This window comes from Nannizzia gypsea, genomic scaffold (genome assembly GCF_000150975.2).
Source record: "Nannizzia gypsea CBS 118893 supercont1.2 genomic scaffold, whole genome shotgun sequence".
Taxonomy (NCBI): domain Eukaryota; kingdom Fungi; phylum Ascomycota; class Eurotiomycetes; order Onygenales; family Arthrodermataceae; genus Nannizzia; species Nannizzia gypsea.
The window spans coordinates 2,653,972-2,672,477 of record NW_003345200.1 but is presented as its reverse complement, the minus strand read 5'-3'; the positions used below and the strand labels follow the sequence as shown (position 1 = coordinate 2,672,477).

At 51.1% G+C, this 18,506-nt stretch overlaps 5 protein-coding genes across 5 annotated transcripts; 4 read left to right on the top strand and 1 right to left on the bottom strand.

The window, feature by feature from the left end:
- Positions 1-757: 757 nt before the first annotated feature.
- On the top strand, positions 758-3,885 carry MGYG_03029 (MLL5 protein; the record flags this gene model as incomplete). Its single annotated transcript, XM_003175457.1, has 2 exons — positions 758-2,593; positions 2,680-3,885. 2 exons carry the CDS (start codon positions 758-760, stop codon positions 3,883-3,885), a joined length of 3,042 nt encoding a protein of 1,013 aa, XP_003175505.1.
- A 1,405-nt stretch (positions 3,886-5,290) lies between these two features.
- Positions 5,291-7,488, top strand: MGYG_03028 (origin recognition complex subunit 4; the record flags this gene model as incomplete). The annotated part of the gene is made up of 2 exons (XM_003175456.1): positions 5,291-6,787; positions 6,880-7,488. The coding sequence occupies 2 exons, from the start codon at positions 5,291-5,293 to the stop codon at positions 7,486-7,488; spliced, it is 2,106 nt and encodes a 701-aa protein (XP_003175504.1).
- A 2,379-nt stretch (positions 7,489-9,867) lies between these two features.
- MGYG_03027 (hypothetical protein) lies at positions 9,868-10,559 on the top strand (the record flags this gene model as incomplete). Its single annotated transcript, XM_003175455.1, has 5 exons — positions 9,868-9,932; positions 10,034-10,048; positions 10,117-10,205; positions 10,256-10,285; positions 10,402-10,559. 5 exons carry the CDS (start codon positions 9,868-9,870, stop codon positions 10,557-10,559), a joined length of 357 nt encoding a protein of 118 aa, XP_003175503.1.
- A 2,152-nt stretch (positions 10,560-12,711) lies between these two features.
- On the top strand, positions 12,712-15,097 carry MGYG_03025 (developmental regulator flbA; the record flags this gene model as incomplete). Its single annotated transcript, XM_003175454.1, has 4 exons — positions 12,712-13,525; positions 13,591-14,451; positions 14,515-14,705; positions 14,771-15,097. The coding sequence occupies 4 exons, from the start codon at positions 12,712-12,714 to the stop codon at positions 15,095-15,097; spliced, it is 2,193 nt and encodes a 730-aa protein (XP_003175502.1).
- A 1,043-nt stretch (positions 15,098-16,140) lies between these two features.
- On the bottom strand, positions 16,141-17,731 carry MGYG_03024 (cell division control protein 73; the record flags this gene model as incomplete). Its single annotated transcript, XM_003175453.1, has 3 exons — positions 16,141-16,469; positions 16,555-16,948; positions 17,027-17,731. The coding sequence occupies 3 exons, from the start codon at positions 17,729-17,731 to the stop codon at positions 16,141-16,143; spliced, it is 1,428 nt and encodes a 475-aa protein (XP_003175501.1).
- Positions 17,732-18,506: the final 775 nt, after the last annotated feature.

Here is an 18,506-nt window from a genome sequence, read left to right as displayed (position 1 = left end):
TGCACTAAGCCCCTTTCGGCGCTAGCGCCTCTCCCACTCCACGCTAGTCCCCTTCTGGCCTCTGCGCCTTTCTCGCCCTTTTTGGCTTCTTTTGGTGACTTTTTTTGCTTCTTCTTCTTCTTCTTCTCTTTCTCTCTTGCTTTCTTTCTCGTCTCAACCTCAACCTCAGCCCAGCAAACCTCAACTTCGCCTTTCGCCTCTTCGACGGCCAGAACCTGCTCGAGTCCTTCCTCAGCATACCAGCAGCCGGTGCGACCTGCGTAGGGCCAGGGCTTGCGCTGTCGCCTCACGACTCACGACCCTTGACACGAAACAAGACCTCCAGAGGGGACAGCCAGACGACAGACGAAGGAAAAAAAACGGACGGACAGGCGACCACCCAGCACCCTTACACCCATCGACAGCATCGCCTCCATCGAGCGTGCCATCGGCCTCTGAGCCACCCAGTATATACTTCTTGCGGCGATCGCCTCTCGTCCACGTTTGGTGTGGATTGCGATTGAACCCAAGTACCGTGATGACCTGGACCTGATCCCCCTTGGCCGTCACAAAAACCACCTCAGCAGCACCAGCGGCTAAGGCCTGAAGAACCCCTAAAAAAATAGGATCAACCAACAAAGGATCAAAAGAGAGCAAGAGCACAAGAGCACTGGATATAAACGGTTCTCGCTCCCCTCTCTATATGTCCCCTCGCTGGTGTCGAGGCTCCCCTTCATCACCTCATCGTTGAACCTCGGAGGAGGTATGTTGTCAGATTATGACAGATACCTCCTCGACTGCTCACGCACATTCAACGGCGAATCCGTTTCCGTTTCCGGCCACCACCTCCCCCTTGCCCTCCCCGGTCGTCAACGGAACTGGTTCGACCCACGAAGCCGAAGAAGATGAGCCCTACACCATCAAGTGCATCTGCTCCTTCGAGGACGACGACGGTAGCACCGTCCTGTGCGAACGCTGCGATACCTGGCAACACATCGCCTGCTACTATATCGACAAGAAGAACGTGCCAGAGATCCATAACTGCGTCGACTGCGAGCCCAGGCATCTCGACGGCAAGCGGGCAACAGAACGCCAGCGCAAGCTTCGGGAGCAGAACGACTCCAACAGCAATGCCACCGACGAACAGAGGAAAAGTCGTCGTTCCGGCTCCAAGAGCCAGAAGAAGAAGCCAAAGGATATCGGCTCACCCGGTGCCGGTGGCGACCAGCGTAACGGATGGTCTTCGCATGAACGAACCGGCTCCATGGCTTCGAAAGAGAACGGCCACCATCACCACCACCACCAACAAAGCCAACAGCAACAACAACATCAACCACAACAGACAAAGAAGCAACGGGGTACCCACCGCTCTTCTAACTCTATAAGCTCTGTTGGCGGCGGTGACTCTCGTAAGCGTGGAAACAATGCCATCACCAAGTCTCCAGGCTCTTCTTTTCCCCAGATCCCCCTTTACTCCCCCGAGTTTCTTCACCTTTACGACAACGACAATGCCAGCCTCGACATGCAAGGGAACCTTTTCCGTACCATCGGTCTCACCAACGACCTGGCTTCGTGGGTAAAGGATCCTGTCGCGCTTGCTCAGGTTGCAAACGGTCGTACTGCCAAAGAAGTCTTCAACCACACCGATCAGCCGCTCGATCCTTCGACCTGGCCACCTCTCACAAAACAGACCATTGTCGACAACAATGTTGAAATTGATGGCAGGCACCCAACCTGGCAATGTCTCAAGGTACAAGGCAACGTGCGAAAGGATGAGATCGTAGGCGAGGTCAGAGGTAAAGTCGGCCACTTCAGAGACTACTGTCATGACCCAGACAGTAGGTGGCAGGAACTTCGCCACCCGGAACCGTTCGTCTTTTTCCACCCCCAGCTACCCATCTACATCGACAGTAGAGAAGAAGGCACTGTACTCCGGTATATCCGCCGTTCTTGTCGTCCCAACGTCACGATGCGAACCTACATCACAAACCAGGTGGAATACCACTTCTGCTTCGTCGCAAACCAGGATATTCCCATGGACACTGAGATATCGACCACCTGGTACCTCGATCCAAAGATGTTCCCATCCAACGGCCTGGTCAAGGAGGAAGGCTTACCTGACGGGTCACCAGACGCTGCTGCCATCTCGATAAGTAACGTTCTTGCCCATTTTGGTGGCTGCGCCTGCGATGACTCGGTAAAACCATGTCTGCTAGCAAATATCGACTGCCGCATGAAACCAAAGTCACTGCTGGAGTCCAGCACAAAACAGGCCAACGGACGGAGGAAGAAGGCCAAGACAAAAACCGCTGCTTCACCTGACAGTTCGGGATACGTTGCCGCCCACAGTCGATCAGGCAGCGAGATTGTTCGCAAAGAGGAGGACGACGACCATGCCGATGCACGATCTACGTCTGGCTCGCTCAAGGATCACCATTCCAACAGAGATCTAACCCCTGGTGCCCTTGGACGTGATAATGGAGAGCTGTCGGCTCGTGAGAAACGAAAAATAGCTGCTGCAGAAAAGAAGTTTGAACAACTCGAGCATGATCAGCAACATCCCAAGAAGAAGAAACGGGTTCATCCACCGCGTGGCCAGAGCCCCAGTCTATCGGTATGTACCCGCTTGCTCTTCTTTGTCTTCAATTCTCTTTGACAGACGATCTTGTGATGGTTATAATACTAACATTCTTTTTCTAGAAGTCAGCAAAGCCGCCGCACCTTGACATACCCAACTCGCGCAGATCTTCTCACTCGCCAGCCAAGATGTCTCCTGAATCTGCATCTCAACGTCGGGATGGCCATTTCACTCCCCCAAAGACCTCTGCTGCCAGCACGCCTCGTGTAGTGTCCCCACTGAGCCGGCCAGTCTACATTGACCGTTCTGTCCAGACTGATCCTGATGAGAATGACCCTCAATATGTTCCACCAAAAACGTTTAATGCTCCACGTTTCATGACTCTTTCGCAACGACTGCTGAGACGATGCCACGAAGATCGGATCAAAATGGAGGAAGATGGTCGGTTAGATAGCATACCGAGTCTAAGCTCGCCAGAGCCCGCTAGTGCAGGCTCCATGCTCCCTCCCTCAACGCCGGTGAATTCAAGGCCAGCTCCCTCACCAAAGCAGGCGCCAGACATTGAGATGAAAGATGCGGACTCGTCAATGACACCTCCCAATGCTGCGGTCAGCACGGGTAGCCCTACAACCACCTCCTCTATTTCGCTGTCTTCGCCTCCTCCTTGCCCTCTCTTTCACCTCCCTTCGACAGTTGCGCACAACCTGCCAACTCCTTGTAAGGTTCCACAAAAGCTCGACATGCAAATACCCCTTCCTCCACAATTCCCTCCTCCGACGGGCGATCTAGGCTCGCCAGACTCTGCCTCAAAACTTGTTCCTCCCATCGCAATCACAAAACCTCCTCCACCATCCAAGTTGCAGACCACCTCAGGCTCTGGCCAACCTGCGGCTACTACGACTACCACCTCAACGTCCACATCGAGTCTCACAGCTCCAAGCCCTGTGAAGAAGAAACTGAGTTTGAACGACTACATGAGTCGTCGCGGGACCCTGACAACTCCAACAACAGAAAAGGCTCCCAACCCATTTCTGCCCAACAGTACAAGTCCCGCACCTTCAACTGGTAGTGCGGATCCCAGCCCCACGACACAGCTTCCCTTCACCAAGTTTGCTGAGACTCAGAGCCAGACAAACGGTCTTGGTCAGAATCAATCTGCTTCAACGGACATTGTGATGAAAGACTCTCCACACTCCCCCTCAACTCTGTTTCTCCCACCTCATATTGACTCTCCGTCCGCAAGCAACGGCAATACAAGCAACGGCACAAAACCAAATGCAATCCACGGTCTAAGTTCCCGAGATCCACGACTGCTTGATCGTGGTTAGCCCTGTCTGTCTTGCCTTCACCATCCGACCTCCCCTCCTCTTTATTCTTCCCTCTATATATCCCCACATCAAGTGAATGAAAGAGATCAAAAAAGCGATCAACCTGGCTTGGTCCCTCGCACCGTTTTATTCTTACCCTCTTTTCCTTTTTTGGGTTGACATTATCCCATGACTTGTGCGTGTGATGCTGTTCCCGGTTTTCTCGACCTGTAAGGGGTGTTCTTTAAATCGGCGTTATTTTTTTCTTCTCCCATCTCGTTTGTTAGTTTGCTCATTTCTACTATTGAATGGAATGGATGGACGGGAATCTGGAGTGTTGTCGTTTCTACCTCTTTACCCTCCCTCTACCTCTCTACTTTCCGTTTTATTTCGCTCTCGCCTTTCCTCATCCTCCCTTTCCTACCCTACTTTTCCTTCGAATCGTATATGGGATTATTTCTGTTTTAATGGGAAGCGTTAATGCGCTAGTTTCTAGTGCTGGTGCTGGTTCTGGTTTGTTTCTTTTTTACTGTTCTTTTTCTTTTTTTCGTTATATTGGGCCTTTTCCTCTATTCTTATAACATCCTTTCTCTCCTCTTATATCCTTCTCGTTCCCATTCCCCTGAACCGAAGTGACTCAACCTACTCCATCTACCCTACCCTATCTCACCATACCTTTAAGCAATTTCTTTTGGCCGGCGGATTATCTCGATTTACCAGCTTTGCTCTTGCTTTGCTTCCCTTCCCCTCATCCTTAATCCCCTTGCTCCCTCTTACCGTTTCCTACCCACATTCACCTATCTATTTCTCGATCTTGACGCTTTACCTTTACCCTGTCCTGTGTTCCGCCGCTGTGTAAAATTATCTCTCTCTTGTTCCGTTCCGTTGTTTCTTTACTTTATGGCGCAAGTGAAGGGCGATGATTGATGGATGGATGAATCCGTAACCAAAAAAAGACGCTTGATTGATTGCTTGATTCATCGGTTAAACTACTTGATCTTGATCAATCGATTGACTGGTACTGCTTTGGTTTGGTTGGTTGAGCGGGTGTTTTTCCCTTTTGAGAGTATATGTATGCATGTCTACGTGCAATGTTATTACTGAAAGAGCTCCTTCGTCCTTTCTTCTCTTCCATTCTTTCTCTATCTCTATTCTCATCTTCATCTCTCCGTCTCGACATTAACTTATCAAAAAATACTTTCAATCGTATCAATAACGCATATTTTAACGTTATTTAACGCGCGCGGCTCGCTTCACGTGACCCGGGGTTTGCGGCTAAAAGCTGAGCTTTCCAAAGTTGGAATGAAAGATGTAAATACAAAAAAAGCTTCTGTTGGAATTAACAGGTACCACAGCTTAAATCTTTCCAGCATGACACATCTATAGACATTTATCTACCTTATATACAGACATATATCCAGTCCTGATGGACGTTGATTCCCGCCCCTCCAAGCGACGAAGGGTGTCTGACCCAGACCCCGAATCGAAACCAGGCACAGAAGAAACCCCAAGTCCAACCCGGACTCGAAAACCGCGCAAGAATACCAAGTCCACCGCTGAATCGGAGGGTGCTGTGAATGCAGGTACAGACGCAGCTGATAAGAAAGAAGATGCGGCGCCAGCACAGTCGACGCGACGAAGTGCGCGGATAGCAGTGACGGGCAATTCAGTCGTGAGCACCAGCGCCGGCCCACCGAGACCGAGAGTGGTTGAAGGCGAGGATATACAGACTAGTTCGCGGTCGAATAATAAAAGAGGCAGAAAGGCAAATACGAGCACGGCCGGGACGTCTTCAGGAAAGAAATTGGTGCGGAAATCAAGCAAATCAACGACTACAACTACAGCCAGGCGAAGGAAAAAGAAGGAGGAAGAGGAGAAAGCGGAGGAAGTGGAGGAAGGGGGAAATGGTCAATTGAGTGAGAAGAAGAAGAAAGAGGGCGTCAATGGTACCCGCGACGTGTGGGAAGTTCCGTGTGATCGTGAGGATGAGGACGAGCTGGCTATAGCGCAGTTAGTAGCGAGCAACGAAGCAGCAATGCAGCTTCAGACGGAGCTTGTTGAGCAGGTCGAAGTGCCTCCCGAGACGGTCAATGGAACCGCATATGCCGAGAAGTTCGTATCTCTATGCGAAGAGCACGGTCTCGAACCGATGGTGGCACCCTTAGGCGAATTCATACTGGATAAGCTGAACGGCAAACGCTTGATACCACTCAAGGGACTGGACAATGAATACCAGACCGTGTTCCAGCTACTTGAACAGACCGTGGTGGCAGGCGAGGGGAACTCTCTGCTGCTGCTCGGGGCCAGGGGAAGCGGGAAGACAGCCGTGGTGGACACTGCGCTGGCGGCTTTATCGAAAACCAACCCAGACGACTTCCACATCGTCCGACTGAACGGGTTCCTACACACGGACGACAAGATTGCTCTGCGGGAGATATGGCAGCAGCTAGGCCGCGAGATAGATCCACAGGAGGACCTAGAGAAGCCATCGAGCTACGCTGATACCATGGCCTCGCTGCTTGCACTGCTATCCCATCCGGAAGAAATAACCGGTCCGTCGCTTGACGAGAATGCAATCACGACCACGAAGTCGGTGATTATTGTACTGGACGAGTTTGATTTGTTTTCGTACCATCCGCGACAAACTCTGCTGTATAATCTGTTTGATATCGCCCAAGCGAAGAAGGCCCCTGTTGCTGTATTGGGGCTCACTACCAAGGTGGAGGTTACGGAGAACCTTGAGAAGCGAGTGAAGAGCAGGTTCAGCCATCGACATGTGTTTCTGCCTCGGCCTAGGAGCTTTGTTGAGTTTGTGGATATCTGCATGGCTTCGCTGAAGGTTGAGGTTGAAGAAGGGCTGGATTCTCCGTTGGAAGGCGAGAAGGGGCCGATTCTCCTCGACGGGTGGAACAGTTACGTGCAGGTATGTTAAACACTACTAAATATAGAAAGAAGGGGTGGAAAAACAAGACATCTCTCGTATAACTACCTAAGTAACTAACTCCCCGGCGGTAGGGCCTATTTGACGATGCGGACTTTGCTCCTCATCTGGAGCAGATATACTATCGAACCAAGAGCGTGCAGGATTTCTTCTCCAGCGCGCTGGTACCGATAGCGTCGATGGCATTCAGCACCGTATCAGGGAGCCAGAAACCCGAGCTGCCGGGCATCCAGTCCTTTGCATCAAACACGTTGGGCTGTCCGGACCCGGCACCGCTTCCATTCACCCAGCTTTCCGGTTCGACGAGCAACGTCTCGTTACCCTTGTCCCTCCTGCTGACGGCAACACGGCTAACGGCCCTGCATGAATCGGCAGCGACGGCAGCAGCCTCGCTAACATTATCCTTCGCAGCCGTCTACACCGAGTACGTGCGCCTACTCACCTCTGCCAAGGCATCGGCATCCGCGTCTGGCGCAGCGGCGACGCCGGGGCGGGTATGGGGTAAGGAGTCCGCCAAAGAAGCGTGGGAGAAGCTGGTTGAATGGGGCCTTGTGATGCCCGCAAACGGCTATGGGATGGGAGACGGGAAAATGTTCCGGGTCGAAGTCTCGTTTGAAGAGGCCGTCGCAGCTCTAGGCTCTACCGGGGCCGGGGCATTGGGCAGGTGGTGGAGAGACGGGTAAGAGGGGAGGGAGGGCCTGCCTGGCGGGCTGGCCGGCCAATTCTTTCCCCTTCAGGGCCAAACCAGTTGAAAAGCCGTTGGGTAACTCTAGACCTGATATTACTGCTACCCTACCCTACCATATCCTACACCCCCTATTACACGGTACAGCAAGCACGCAAGACAGCGTCTTAACTTGCCATGACCACGCTGTAAATAACTGTACCACCTGGTTATGCATACCCCTGCCATACAGTATCAATCAATCAGCATGGCGGACGGCCAGACAGCCAGACAGCCAGACAGACTTCATCACAGCCAAGTTTCTGTCCCACCATCAACGGATGACGTCTGGATTTGAAATCAAACCCCTTTTTCCCTCTCGCTCCCCATCTCCAACGCCATGCACCAAAGGGGAGCCAGCAGAAAAAAAGGAAGAGGATCGTCAACTCCGTTTTCCGGTGCATGTCCCACCTTCCACGCTCTGGAGAGAGTCAGGTCGGCAGGCAAAAATGAGCACAGCGCGGTCGATCACCTGGGGACTGCCCATCCCCAACCCCAGCCCCAGCCACGATAGACGGCCCATCCCATCCCCATCCCATCCTATCATCCCCAGAGGAAAGCAAGAGCAAAGACAAAAGCAAAAAAAAGTCAATGGAACGTGTCCCTTTCGAGTCATTCAATCAATCATGGCTGTAAAAAAAAAAGCCAGAGCCAGAAAGCCAAAGCCAATTCTTCTTTTAAGAAAAAAACTCAGCTCTCAGAGTGCGCCTGGGTGTCTGCTTGTACCACCTCCCTCGGCGAACGAGGGTCGAAATAGTCGCAATAGCCAACCTGACTAACGGTAGTTAATGGAATATAAAGATAAGGATGCCATGCTCCTCGAACGCTGAAGCCATGCCATGCCGCACTGATTTGGAATTTGAATTGACTTGAATTGAAGTGAATCTGTGCATCAACTTTTGTTTTACCTGACGCGTGGCTTCGATACACACAGCCCTTTTTTGCTTTTTCACTTGTTTGCCTGCTGGCTGCTGCTGCTCGAGGGCCACACTGACCTTGACTGGGCCTGCATGGTGACGATGGAGGGTGTTCATCCAAAAAAGGGTGATCAAGCCACCACCAACAAATAGACAAGCTACTGTAACTTGGGTTTCTTTTTCGACAAAGTGAGAGAGAGAGAGAGAGAGAGGGTGAAAGTGAAAGTGAACCGAGCCGAACCCATGCGCTCGTCCTCAACCCTCGCCTTCGCGCCTGCGCCTGCGCCCGAGCCCGAGCCCGAGTCCGCGCCCATGTCCGCGGTGGGCTGAAAATTGAGGCGAGAAGTGACGAAATCTTCATCCCGGGACTGGGATGACGTCGAGGAACGTATCTCATCGCACCTTTTGGGGTATCTCTTTTATGTATTATATGTATCTGTATCTGTACATATGGGTATTGGTATTGGTATCGGTACTGGAGTAGTATAATATTAATATTGGTATATGTGCGTGTGGGCGAGTCACATCGCACAGCAGGAGGAGAGAAGCAGCGTCCATCCGCATCGCCCAACGAGCATCACCGCGTGGTTGAACAGCATGAGATGAGCAACCGCCAAAAAAGAAAGAAGAAGAAGAAGGAAGGAAGAAAAAAACCCAACCTGTTTGTTTAACTTTTAATGATCGACAGGAAGTTCATATTATATGCGTGTGTATGGAGTATGGAGTAGAGAAGTGGACTGGAGCACACAGCCATGACATAACCTGCCGCGGAGGCAGGAGAGCGACTCGGTAGATGCGTCGAATCGAATGTTGGAAAAGAAGGAAAGGGAAGAAAAAGGGACAGGGGAAGGACCAGGAGCCCATGTTCGAGGAGAAACACTGCATGTACTTACTTATGTACAAACAGAGACACGACAGGACCAAGAAAGACAAACTCAAGAGCGAGAGCAAGAGGTGAGTCAGCTAGTTTATTCGTCCGATAGAAGTGTTATTTGCATGAATGTCTCTTTGGTCAAGGGTTGTTGCTTTAAAACGTCTAGAACGGCCAGGGGAAGCCGCCGGATGCGATGCGATGCGATGCGATGTGATGCCCTGCCATGTCATGCCATGCGGATGCAGGATAGACATGCCACGCATCACCAACGAGGGCAGCCATGTAGGTACCCAAGGACGATACACACATCCATACAAGCATACAAGCATACAAGCATACAAGCATACATACAAGCAACGGTGGAATGAGAGAGTCCGTGTCTGTGTCTGCGACGAGCCGCCTCGTGGCTGATCGACTTGCGGCGTCATGTTGTTCATTTTACTTCATCACTTCAATTTCTTACTTATTTGCAAGTGTGTAGAAAGTTCTTGTTGTGTACGGAGTACATATTTGCTTCTTTGCAAGGGGGATGGAGGATTAGATGATGATGACCGAGCAGCCAGCCAAGGCGCCGCGAGTCTTGGGAGGTGACGATGATGGCCCGTATCGTAAGTAAGTACACAATCACGAAGGGACGAGAGATAAAAGGGGACGAGGAGAGACAGGGGTACCATGTGGTCGAGCATGCATGAGCTAACTTGATACCACACTAGAGGCGCTGCTAAGTCGTAAGTAAGGGACTGTGAGGAGATGAGATTATCTACTTGGTCTATATCACGGCGATATTATTATCGAGTAAGTCGCAGAGACAGACAGAGACAGCGAGAGACAAGAGGGACCACATCCCGACACGGTTCCGAGCAGAACCCGACGAGTTAGCTAGCAGTAAGTAAGTTAAGCTACGCTGGAAAATAGTGAAAATATCAAGTAAATAGTGAAAAGCGAGACTTTTATCAGCGGAACTAGTAAGTACATAAGTAAAAAGAAGGCCGTCTCGACGGAGATATCTCCTCTGGCCGTTCGTCTCCCTGCGCGGCTTTATGCCCGACCATCCGCGCTCCTTACCTACTTGGTTGCCTAGGCCCCTCCTTACCTCCGACAATAAGGAAGCAGAAGAAGCAGAAGAAGCAGAAGAAGCAGAAGGAGGATCAAAAGTTATCTTTTCGTCTCGCTTTGGTCCGCCTTAACTTCCGAAACGACCTTCCGTCCTCCATCGCCACGTGGAAGGTCGTGAAGTAAGACTTAAGTAAGGGGTAAGTGTGTCTAAGGGCTGAGCTGTACTTGTAATAAGGATGTTTCATCTTTTTCTTTTCCCTTTCTCTCGATTCGTCTCTTGTTCGTCTTCGTTCTCTCGTCTTGTCGTCGCCTTGACCCTTGACCGCGCACTAGAACCCCTTAACCTTGCTTTTTCCTTTTTCCTCGCTCGTCATGGAGAAGCCAAAAAGAGCGGATGAAGTAGCCAAAAGAAGAGAGAGAGAGAGAAGAAGTAAAAGTAAAAAGAAAAATAGGTTAAACGTAAGTAAATAAACACATGGCATGAGCCCGCGGAGAAGGGACCACACAGAGCAGAGTACACATACATCATACATCATAAGTGAAGAGGCAAAGAAGAGACGAATATTTATATAGAGAAAAGAGATAACTGTGATATAAATAGCAAAGAGGCAAAAGCAGAGAAGAGGGTCCCGTCTTGTCGTCTTTTCTTTTCTCTTTGTTTGTTGACGATGGAGATAAAGATGAAGAAGAGGCACACGACATGGCTCCTTGACTCGAGCCCTTCTCCTCGTCTTCACCACCGTCTTCTTCCTTGCTTACGGCCGAAGACAGGCAAGCGACCTACTGCTTTTCTTACTTCGCTAGGCCGTCTTTCTTTTCTTCATCTTGCATCCCTCCGCCTCTTTTTCTTCTTCACCTGCTAGCCGCATCCAGCCTAGCCTCAGACGCCACGTGGTCATGCTGATTAATCCATGAGGCGGTGAGACCACGTGCGGCGGCGGAGATAAAGCAGCAGAAAAAGAGGAGGAGGAGGAGGAGACTCCGCTTTCTGACTAAGCCGGCGGAGTCGCGGAGGAGGCCGAAGCCAAAAGAGATGAAGAAGAAAAAAACAAAAAAAAGGAAGAAAAAAGACGTAAGAAGCGAGTCATAGGAGAGACTAAGAGAGGAGGAAGAGGAAGAAGAAAAGACGTAGGAAGAAGTAAGAAGGAACTGCACGAGTAAGTAAAAGGGTACTCCGTAAGTAGAGAAAGAGAAATAGAGAAGAGAGAGGAAAGAAGAGGCTAGCCGGCCACGTTCTGACAGGCACCGATCACACCGTAGCATGGGGCATGGCATGGGACAAGGGGCCGGGGACAGGGGACATAGGGCCACTAGGGGGCCATGGACAAGGGCCGAAGCAGAAGAAGACGAAGAAGACGAAGAAGCAGCAGAAGAATAAGAGAAGCAGAAGAGAGACCCCGGGCGGTTCGGTCGAGGACTGTCGGGCGGGTCGTGTTTCAGCCAGTTTCAGGTCGCCGATGTCAGAGACGTGATGAGGATAAGAGTAAGGAAGAGTCAGTAAGAGTAGAGTAAGAGTAAGAGTAGAATATTCAGGAGCAGTGCATGGTAGACGATAGTCCTAGTAGGGAAGAAGACAGTAAGGAGATGATACTAGAGAAGGAGAGTAAGAGTAATAGAAGATACTCCATACGCCTTCCTCTCTCTCTCTTTCTCTCTGTCTTTATCTATCGTCGTCTCCTCTCTTACTGCTTCTCTCTTCCTTACTCTTACTGTGTCTTCTCTCTTGCTTGTCTCCATCTCTCGCATCCCTGTCACTTCGTGGCGCCCACGAGTTGACTTGCTTTTACCGCGTATCGTCATGTAATCATCTTACCGTCTTTGCTTTTTCCCCCTTTTTTCCCCTTCTCTTTTACCGGCTTGGCATAAAAAAGGTCGCAGCAGCAGAAGCAGAAGAAGAAGAAGAAGCAGACGAGTAAGAGCATTAAGTAGATGCACTAAACCAAAAGGTATAAATATTACACTTAAGTGAGTTACTCTTCTTTTCCTTTTTTATACTTACTTCACTTGCATCTTAGTTTAAGAGCCAAGAAAAAGGAACAAGAAGCAGCCAGCAGAAGAAGCACTTTTAAGTTGAAAAAAAAAGCTGATGTGAGAAGAAGAAGTTGAAAAAAGAAGAAAAAGAAGAGAGTTTCCACCACGTTGTTTCGCCCTTTTTCTTCTTCTTCTTCTTCCTTAAACATCTTCTTCTCTTTCTTCTTCTCTCTCTCTTCTCTTCATCTTTATCTTCTATCTTATTCCTCCTCTTCATGCTCTTCTCCTCTTCTCCTCTTCTCCTGCTTCTTCTTCCTTCTCCACTTCTTCCGTCTAAGGTCTTCTCCTGCCAACATCTCTTTCAATGAGCAGGCCTGCGCTTGACAGATCAAACTCCCTCCACCAGCATCTCAAGCACCGGCCGTACATCCCGCTCGAAGACCACATCAACAACATCAACAATAACAACAGCAACAGCATCAACCACAGTAACAGCAGCAGTAACAGCAGTAGCAAGACATCGCCAGTCCTGACGCCCTCGTCGTCGTCTACCTCGACTCCGGCTTCGACGTCGACAGGGAAGACCTTCTTTGCTCATCCGTCTCGCTCGTCTAGGCGCTCGCTTGCTGCAATTGCCATCCAGAAGACTTCTTCTGCCTTTAGCCTGGGGAAGCCTGCCTCTACTTCTGCCTCTACTTCTACCACCACTGACTACTACCACCACCACCACCACCACCACCAGCAACAACTGCAACTACATCAGCAGCAACTACTACTACAGCAGCAGCAAGCCAGAGAAGAAGAAGAAGGAGACCCCTTTAGAGACCCGGACAGCTGGGAGTCAGACGACAGGCCAGCCGCAGCCATGGCCGGGAACCAGTCCGCCTCCAAGATGCACCAGACGTCTTCCCGCCTGCTCCGGATGACCACCGAGGAGCGGCCCTTCACTCGCGACTTCAAGGACCTCTTCTCGACGCTCATGGTCAGCCTCAAGCTCGAGACTCACCGCGTGCGCTTCTCCAAGTTCGAACACACCTTCACGGCCGAGGAGGCCATCAACAATCTCGGCTCCCTCAAGTTCTCCCAGTCAAACCGCATGCCGGACCCCAAGGATCCCTCTCGCATCGTCACCACCACTACCACCACCACTTTCTCCATGGCCAAGGAGATGGCCCGCAGTGTCTGCCAGCGCTTCGTCGACGCTCGCTTCATCGAGTCCGTCGACGGCCGCTTCTCCTCCCAGTTCCCGCTCAAGGGCGCCCTCTACCAGCTCACCCCCAAGGCATCAACATCCTCCACCGGTTCTGCCAGCGGAACGGCATCACCGCCCGGCACATCATGGACATCATCGACTCGCCCCGGAACACCATGCAGCTCGTCATCCTTGAGCGAGACAGCATCTCGGACCAGATATCCAACGACAAGGGCACCATAGAGGTCATCTTCCGTCGCTTTGCCGGCCAGGATGGGCCCAACATCAAACCCACCGTCTCTTCCTCGGACTCGGACTCCCTGTCAGACTACAGCAACGGCGTCGTCGGCGTCAAGATGGCCCGCGAGCGCAAGATAGGCGACAAACTATACCAGAATACCTTCACGGGCAAAGCAGCCATGGAATGGCTCATGGACTGCTGCACCACCATCGACCGCCGCGAGACAATGGAGATTGCCTCCCTGTTCGTCCGCTTCGGAATGATAACCTCTTTCCTCGAAGACAAGACCTACATGTCCCACGATCCCTCCGCCTCTCTCTTCCAGCCCACAAAGAGCGCTATCTACGGCATCACAGAACACGGCCAGCGTATCTGCGGCTGGATAGCGAGAGACCGACCGCCAAACTCTACCAATTCTTCTTCCACCAACTCTGCTACCACCGCTTCCGCCGCTGCTCCACGAGACTCAAATAACGCCAGGCTACATCACATCATCCAGGACCCGGCCCTGCGTCTGCTGTTCAGAGAGTTCCTCCGCTACTCGCTCTGCGAGGAGAACATGTCCTTCTACCTCGACGTCTCGGACTTTACTGCAAACTACCGTCGCGCTGAGAAGGCCGGCGCCTTTTCCAAGATGGACACCGTCAGGGAGACCCTCGCCAGTGCATACGGTATGTCTTTTTACTCTTTTACTACTCCTCTTTTAAATGGCATTCTAATGTAATAAATGACAGGCCTGTATAATGCGTTCCTTTGCACCGGGTTCGCCTTGCGAGTTGAACATCGACCATGCTCTGCGAAAATAGCCTGGCCAGCCCGCATGACTCGCGCCGTCGGAGACGATGCTTCCATGGTCAAGTCTCTCACCGACGTTGTTCAGCTGTTCGAAGCGGCACAGCTCTCCGTCTTCAAACTCATGTCTTCCGTAGGTTTATTCCCATTTTACTCCTCTGCTTAAGTCTCTCCCCTACTAACAAAACTTACTATTAGGACTCCGTCCCAAAGTTCGCCCGTGATCCGAAATATGCCGCCCGTCCTCCAAGAGCACGACTTCGACCTCAACCCAACCGCCAGCGGACGATCATACTCGCCGACCCTACTGCCCGAACGGTCCATGAGCAGAAGTACCCGATCATAGACTCCGATAAATCTCTGATCCGCTCTTCTCCTCTTTTTTCTTCCTCTGACGCTTCTTTTTTCTTGACGTATATCCACGGACACGGCGCGACTTTAGACGGCACAGCGACTTTGCACTATCATCTTTACCATCCACCACCCTACCTACCAACCAAGCCAAAATGCCTTTTCTCTATCTAACGCATCTCTTGAAAAAGTATTCCCTCTCACGACTCTCCTCGTCTCCTTGCTTTTTCATCCTCTTTTTTTTTACGTCTTTTTATTCCTTTTATTATATCCTTTTCTTCTTAACTTCTTCTTCATAGACTTCTGACCCTTGAGCGATTTGGTCGTTTTATTCTTCTTTATTCTTCTTTTTCTTTTACATACCCCCTTCCCCTCCTGACTTCCTTTCTACGCTTTTTTTTACATATCCTTCCTACTTTTACTTACATGAGATGACATACTAAAGAAAGCATTCGGATGGCGTATCTATCTATCTATCTACTTACCTCTTTTCCCCTTTTCTTGTTAATGGCTAATACCATCTCCTCCCTCTCTCTTCCTGTCTATCTATCATCTCCAGCAAAAGGCGGGCTATCTGATCTATCCCTCATCGCATCGCATCGCATCGCATCGCATCATGTCATCTACCTGCTACTCTAGTTATATCCACACCCGTCTATCTATCTATCCACTTCCCTTCCGTCTCCATCTCCATCTCCATCTTCTTCAGCTACCTAACTTAGCATCCATCACTCTTCAGCTCAAAATTACCTGCTTTACACAGCCAGTATCCGTATCAGTAATACTTGTACGTACCGCGCAAACTCAAGGTTAGACTTTTACAGCCTCGGGTTGCGATCGCCGACGATCGAAGTTCCTTTTTCCTTCTTTTCCCGCCTCATGGCTCTCAAACTCGGCACTTGCAACACCCCCTTTTTTGCTTCTTCTGGTTGGCTGGCCTGGATCCAGCTGCTCGTCGCTCTCGCCATGTGGTTTTGGCCCATGTATGTACATATGTTGATGTAGGTTGACGTGATGTACATATACATAAGCAGGCAAGAAGACTTAAGTGTGCGCCAGTATAATATTAGCCGCTGATATAGCCCATCACACTATGTTGATTCTCCGAGATGAAATGTAAGAGATAACTAACGAGTTTAACTAGGTATACAAGAGTAGGTAGGTAGAGGTAGGTAGGTAGAAAAAAACCCCGGCTTCAACTTCTCTATAGCTTCTGCTTATTTGGCTACTCCCCATCCCCGAGCCTTCATGCCTTCTTCAATGGCAGACCAGATACCCTCAACCACGCCTCGATCTCTCCATCTCGCTCCTCCACCAGCGACATTCGCGCTCTTCTCGTCCCACCGATCAATCGCAAAACTACGCACTCCTCTCCCCCACCCTTTCACCTCACGCGGCGCCTCCTCCCCTCTCCATCCAACGTGGATGCCAGTCGCGTGCTTAAACAGCTCCTGCGGCGTCGACCACTTATATGACTTAAACTGCCACGTCTGACCGGTCGTGAACACAGCTACAACCCTGTTCCAGTAGTCGGGCTTGAAGTCCGCTGTGCTATCGACTAGAATGAACAGCGTGGGTTTGCGCAGGGTATTGGATGCTCCTGCGCCTGCGGGTTTGGCTATTCCGCCTACAGCTGCGGGACGCGGTGGCAGAGCGAGATGTGTCCGGGATGGTCTGTAGTGTTCGCGAGAGGTGTAGGAGGTTGGAGTTGGTGGATTTCGACAAGGATGGGTGGTCCGGTGGGATGTAGATGCCTTCTGTCAGGAAGGTCTTGATGTTGGACATGCGTAGTAGCGAGGAGGCAGATGGAGATACCAGGATGATGGGGTTGGGTCGGCGAGAGGAGGAAGATGAGGAAGTTGATGTGCCTGAGGACGCGGCGGTTGGGTCGAGTGGTTTTTTGGGGATGCTGCCTGGCCCCGGAGTGGGTGTTGGTTTACCGCCTTTGGATGTCGTGCCGCCTGCTACTCGAGATCTGTTGCGGCCTAGGAAGATCTCGGCTGTCTTGCGGATATGTGAGAAGTCCTAAGCAGAAGGGAATGATGTTGTTAGCTATAGGTAGGTAGGTTTCGGGGAAGGGTTAAGGGTAGTGGACTGGCTTACAGTCGGCTTGATGCCTCGTAGCACCGTGTTTCTGTCTCCCAGCTTGCGCTCGCCGTTATATATAGCTTGTAACCGAGCATCGACCGTCTTGCCTGCTCGGCTGGTTGCAGCTCCGGCTCCAGCGGGTCCTGCTCCAACGGCTCCAGCTCCCTTGGCCGGCACGCTCCCTGCAGCCACATCTGCCTCCTTCGCAGCTGTAGCCGCAGCACCGGCACCAGTACCAGCACCTACAGGAGCAGCTGCACCGCCAATCTCACCCGCAGTTTCTCCCGTAGCTTTCCCCTCAAGAGGTTTGATATACTCGCTCTCATCGGAAGCTCCCTCCAGCCAACTGATCAAATCGACTTTCTCAACAAACACCAGGTTCAGCACTTTTCCCGCAGAGCGCAGCGCATCGTTCACTTCCTGCGCTGACGCAATGTACTCCGGTATAGCCACGTCCTTCTTCAGCCAGGCAAAGTAGATGCTTCGTAGGTCAATTGCCGTGTTTGCAGCCGCTGAGACAAACCGCGTCGGTGTAGAGAGAGGTATGCTCTGGGCTACTGGCTGGGTCAGGTACAGGTGTGTCGCCTTGGAGATGTCGTCGGTTGCGTGCTCCGTCGAGAGATCCGGCGAGCTCGTCAGCACAGGGCCACTGGACGGTGAGCTCAGCGCTCGTTTGAGGGCAAGTAGGGGATCGGACAGCGCTGGGTCGGAGCTCGCCATGTTGGCGACCCTAGGTATCTTGGTCTTCTGCGGCCTGTTCTTCCTTCTTTTTTCCCCGTTTTCGACTTCGTCTGGTCGTCTGTAGCTATAGGATGTGCGATGAAGATGCTCTGAAGGGTATAATGTCTGTTCTGTTGCTGGTTTGAAGCTGAAGCTGTCTCTTCTTCTGTTTCTTCCTTCAACTTTCAACTTTGCACAAAATGAACGGGTCACGTGACTGTTTTTGGACTTTTCCCAGGCTTTCGCCCTGTGTTGTTCAAATTTGAACAAGGGGAGAAGAATAAACAGAGTCCAGTGTTTCTATTCTTCTTCTTTGTTCGAGTGGCTGGTTATTGTAGATGATCCGAAGATGGCATTCGGTGTCATCATTGGCTCATACGGTTACGAGCTGCCTGTGTTGTCCTCTGTACCTACGCCTGCTATCACATGGCTGTACTTTCATCAACACCCCAAGCAGCATGTAGCTAAATAACTATAACTACCTAGAGTTTGATTCGAAGCTCTGCCTCCTTGGGCCTATGGTCTTTGATATACTTAGACTGTCTATCAATCTGATAACTGGCGGCTAAGCACCGCAGAGTCACGAAGTCATGCATAGCCAACCAGACCATCTCAATCTCTAACCTCGGTTGCGGTCTTCTCCATAGCTTCGAAGGAGCTATAACTAGTTATAGAAATAAGACCATCGCAGCCGCTTCCTTCAGCTTCCATCGCTTCCTGGAGGATGCTCCTACAATCCATCTGAATATAAAAAAAAGAGTCAATCGCACCTTCG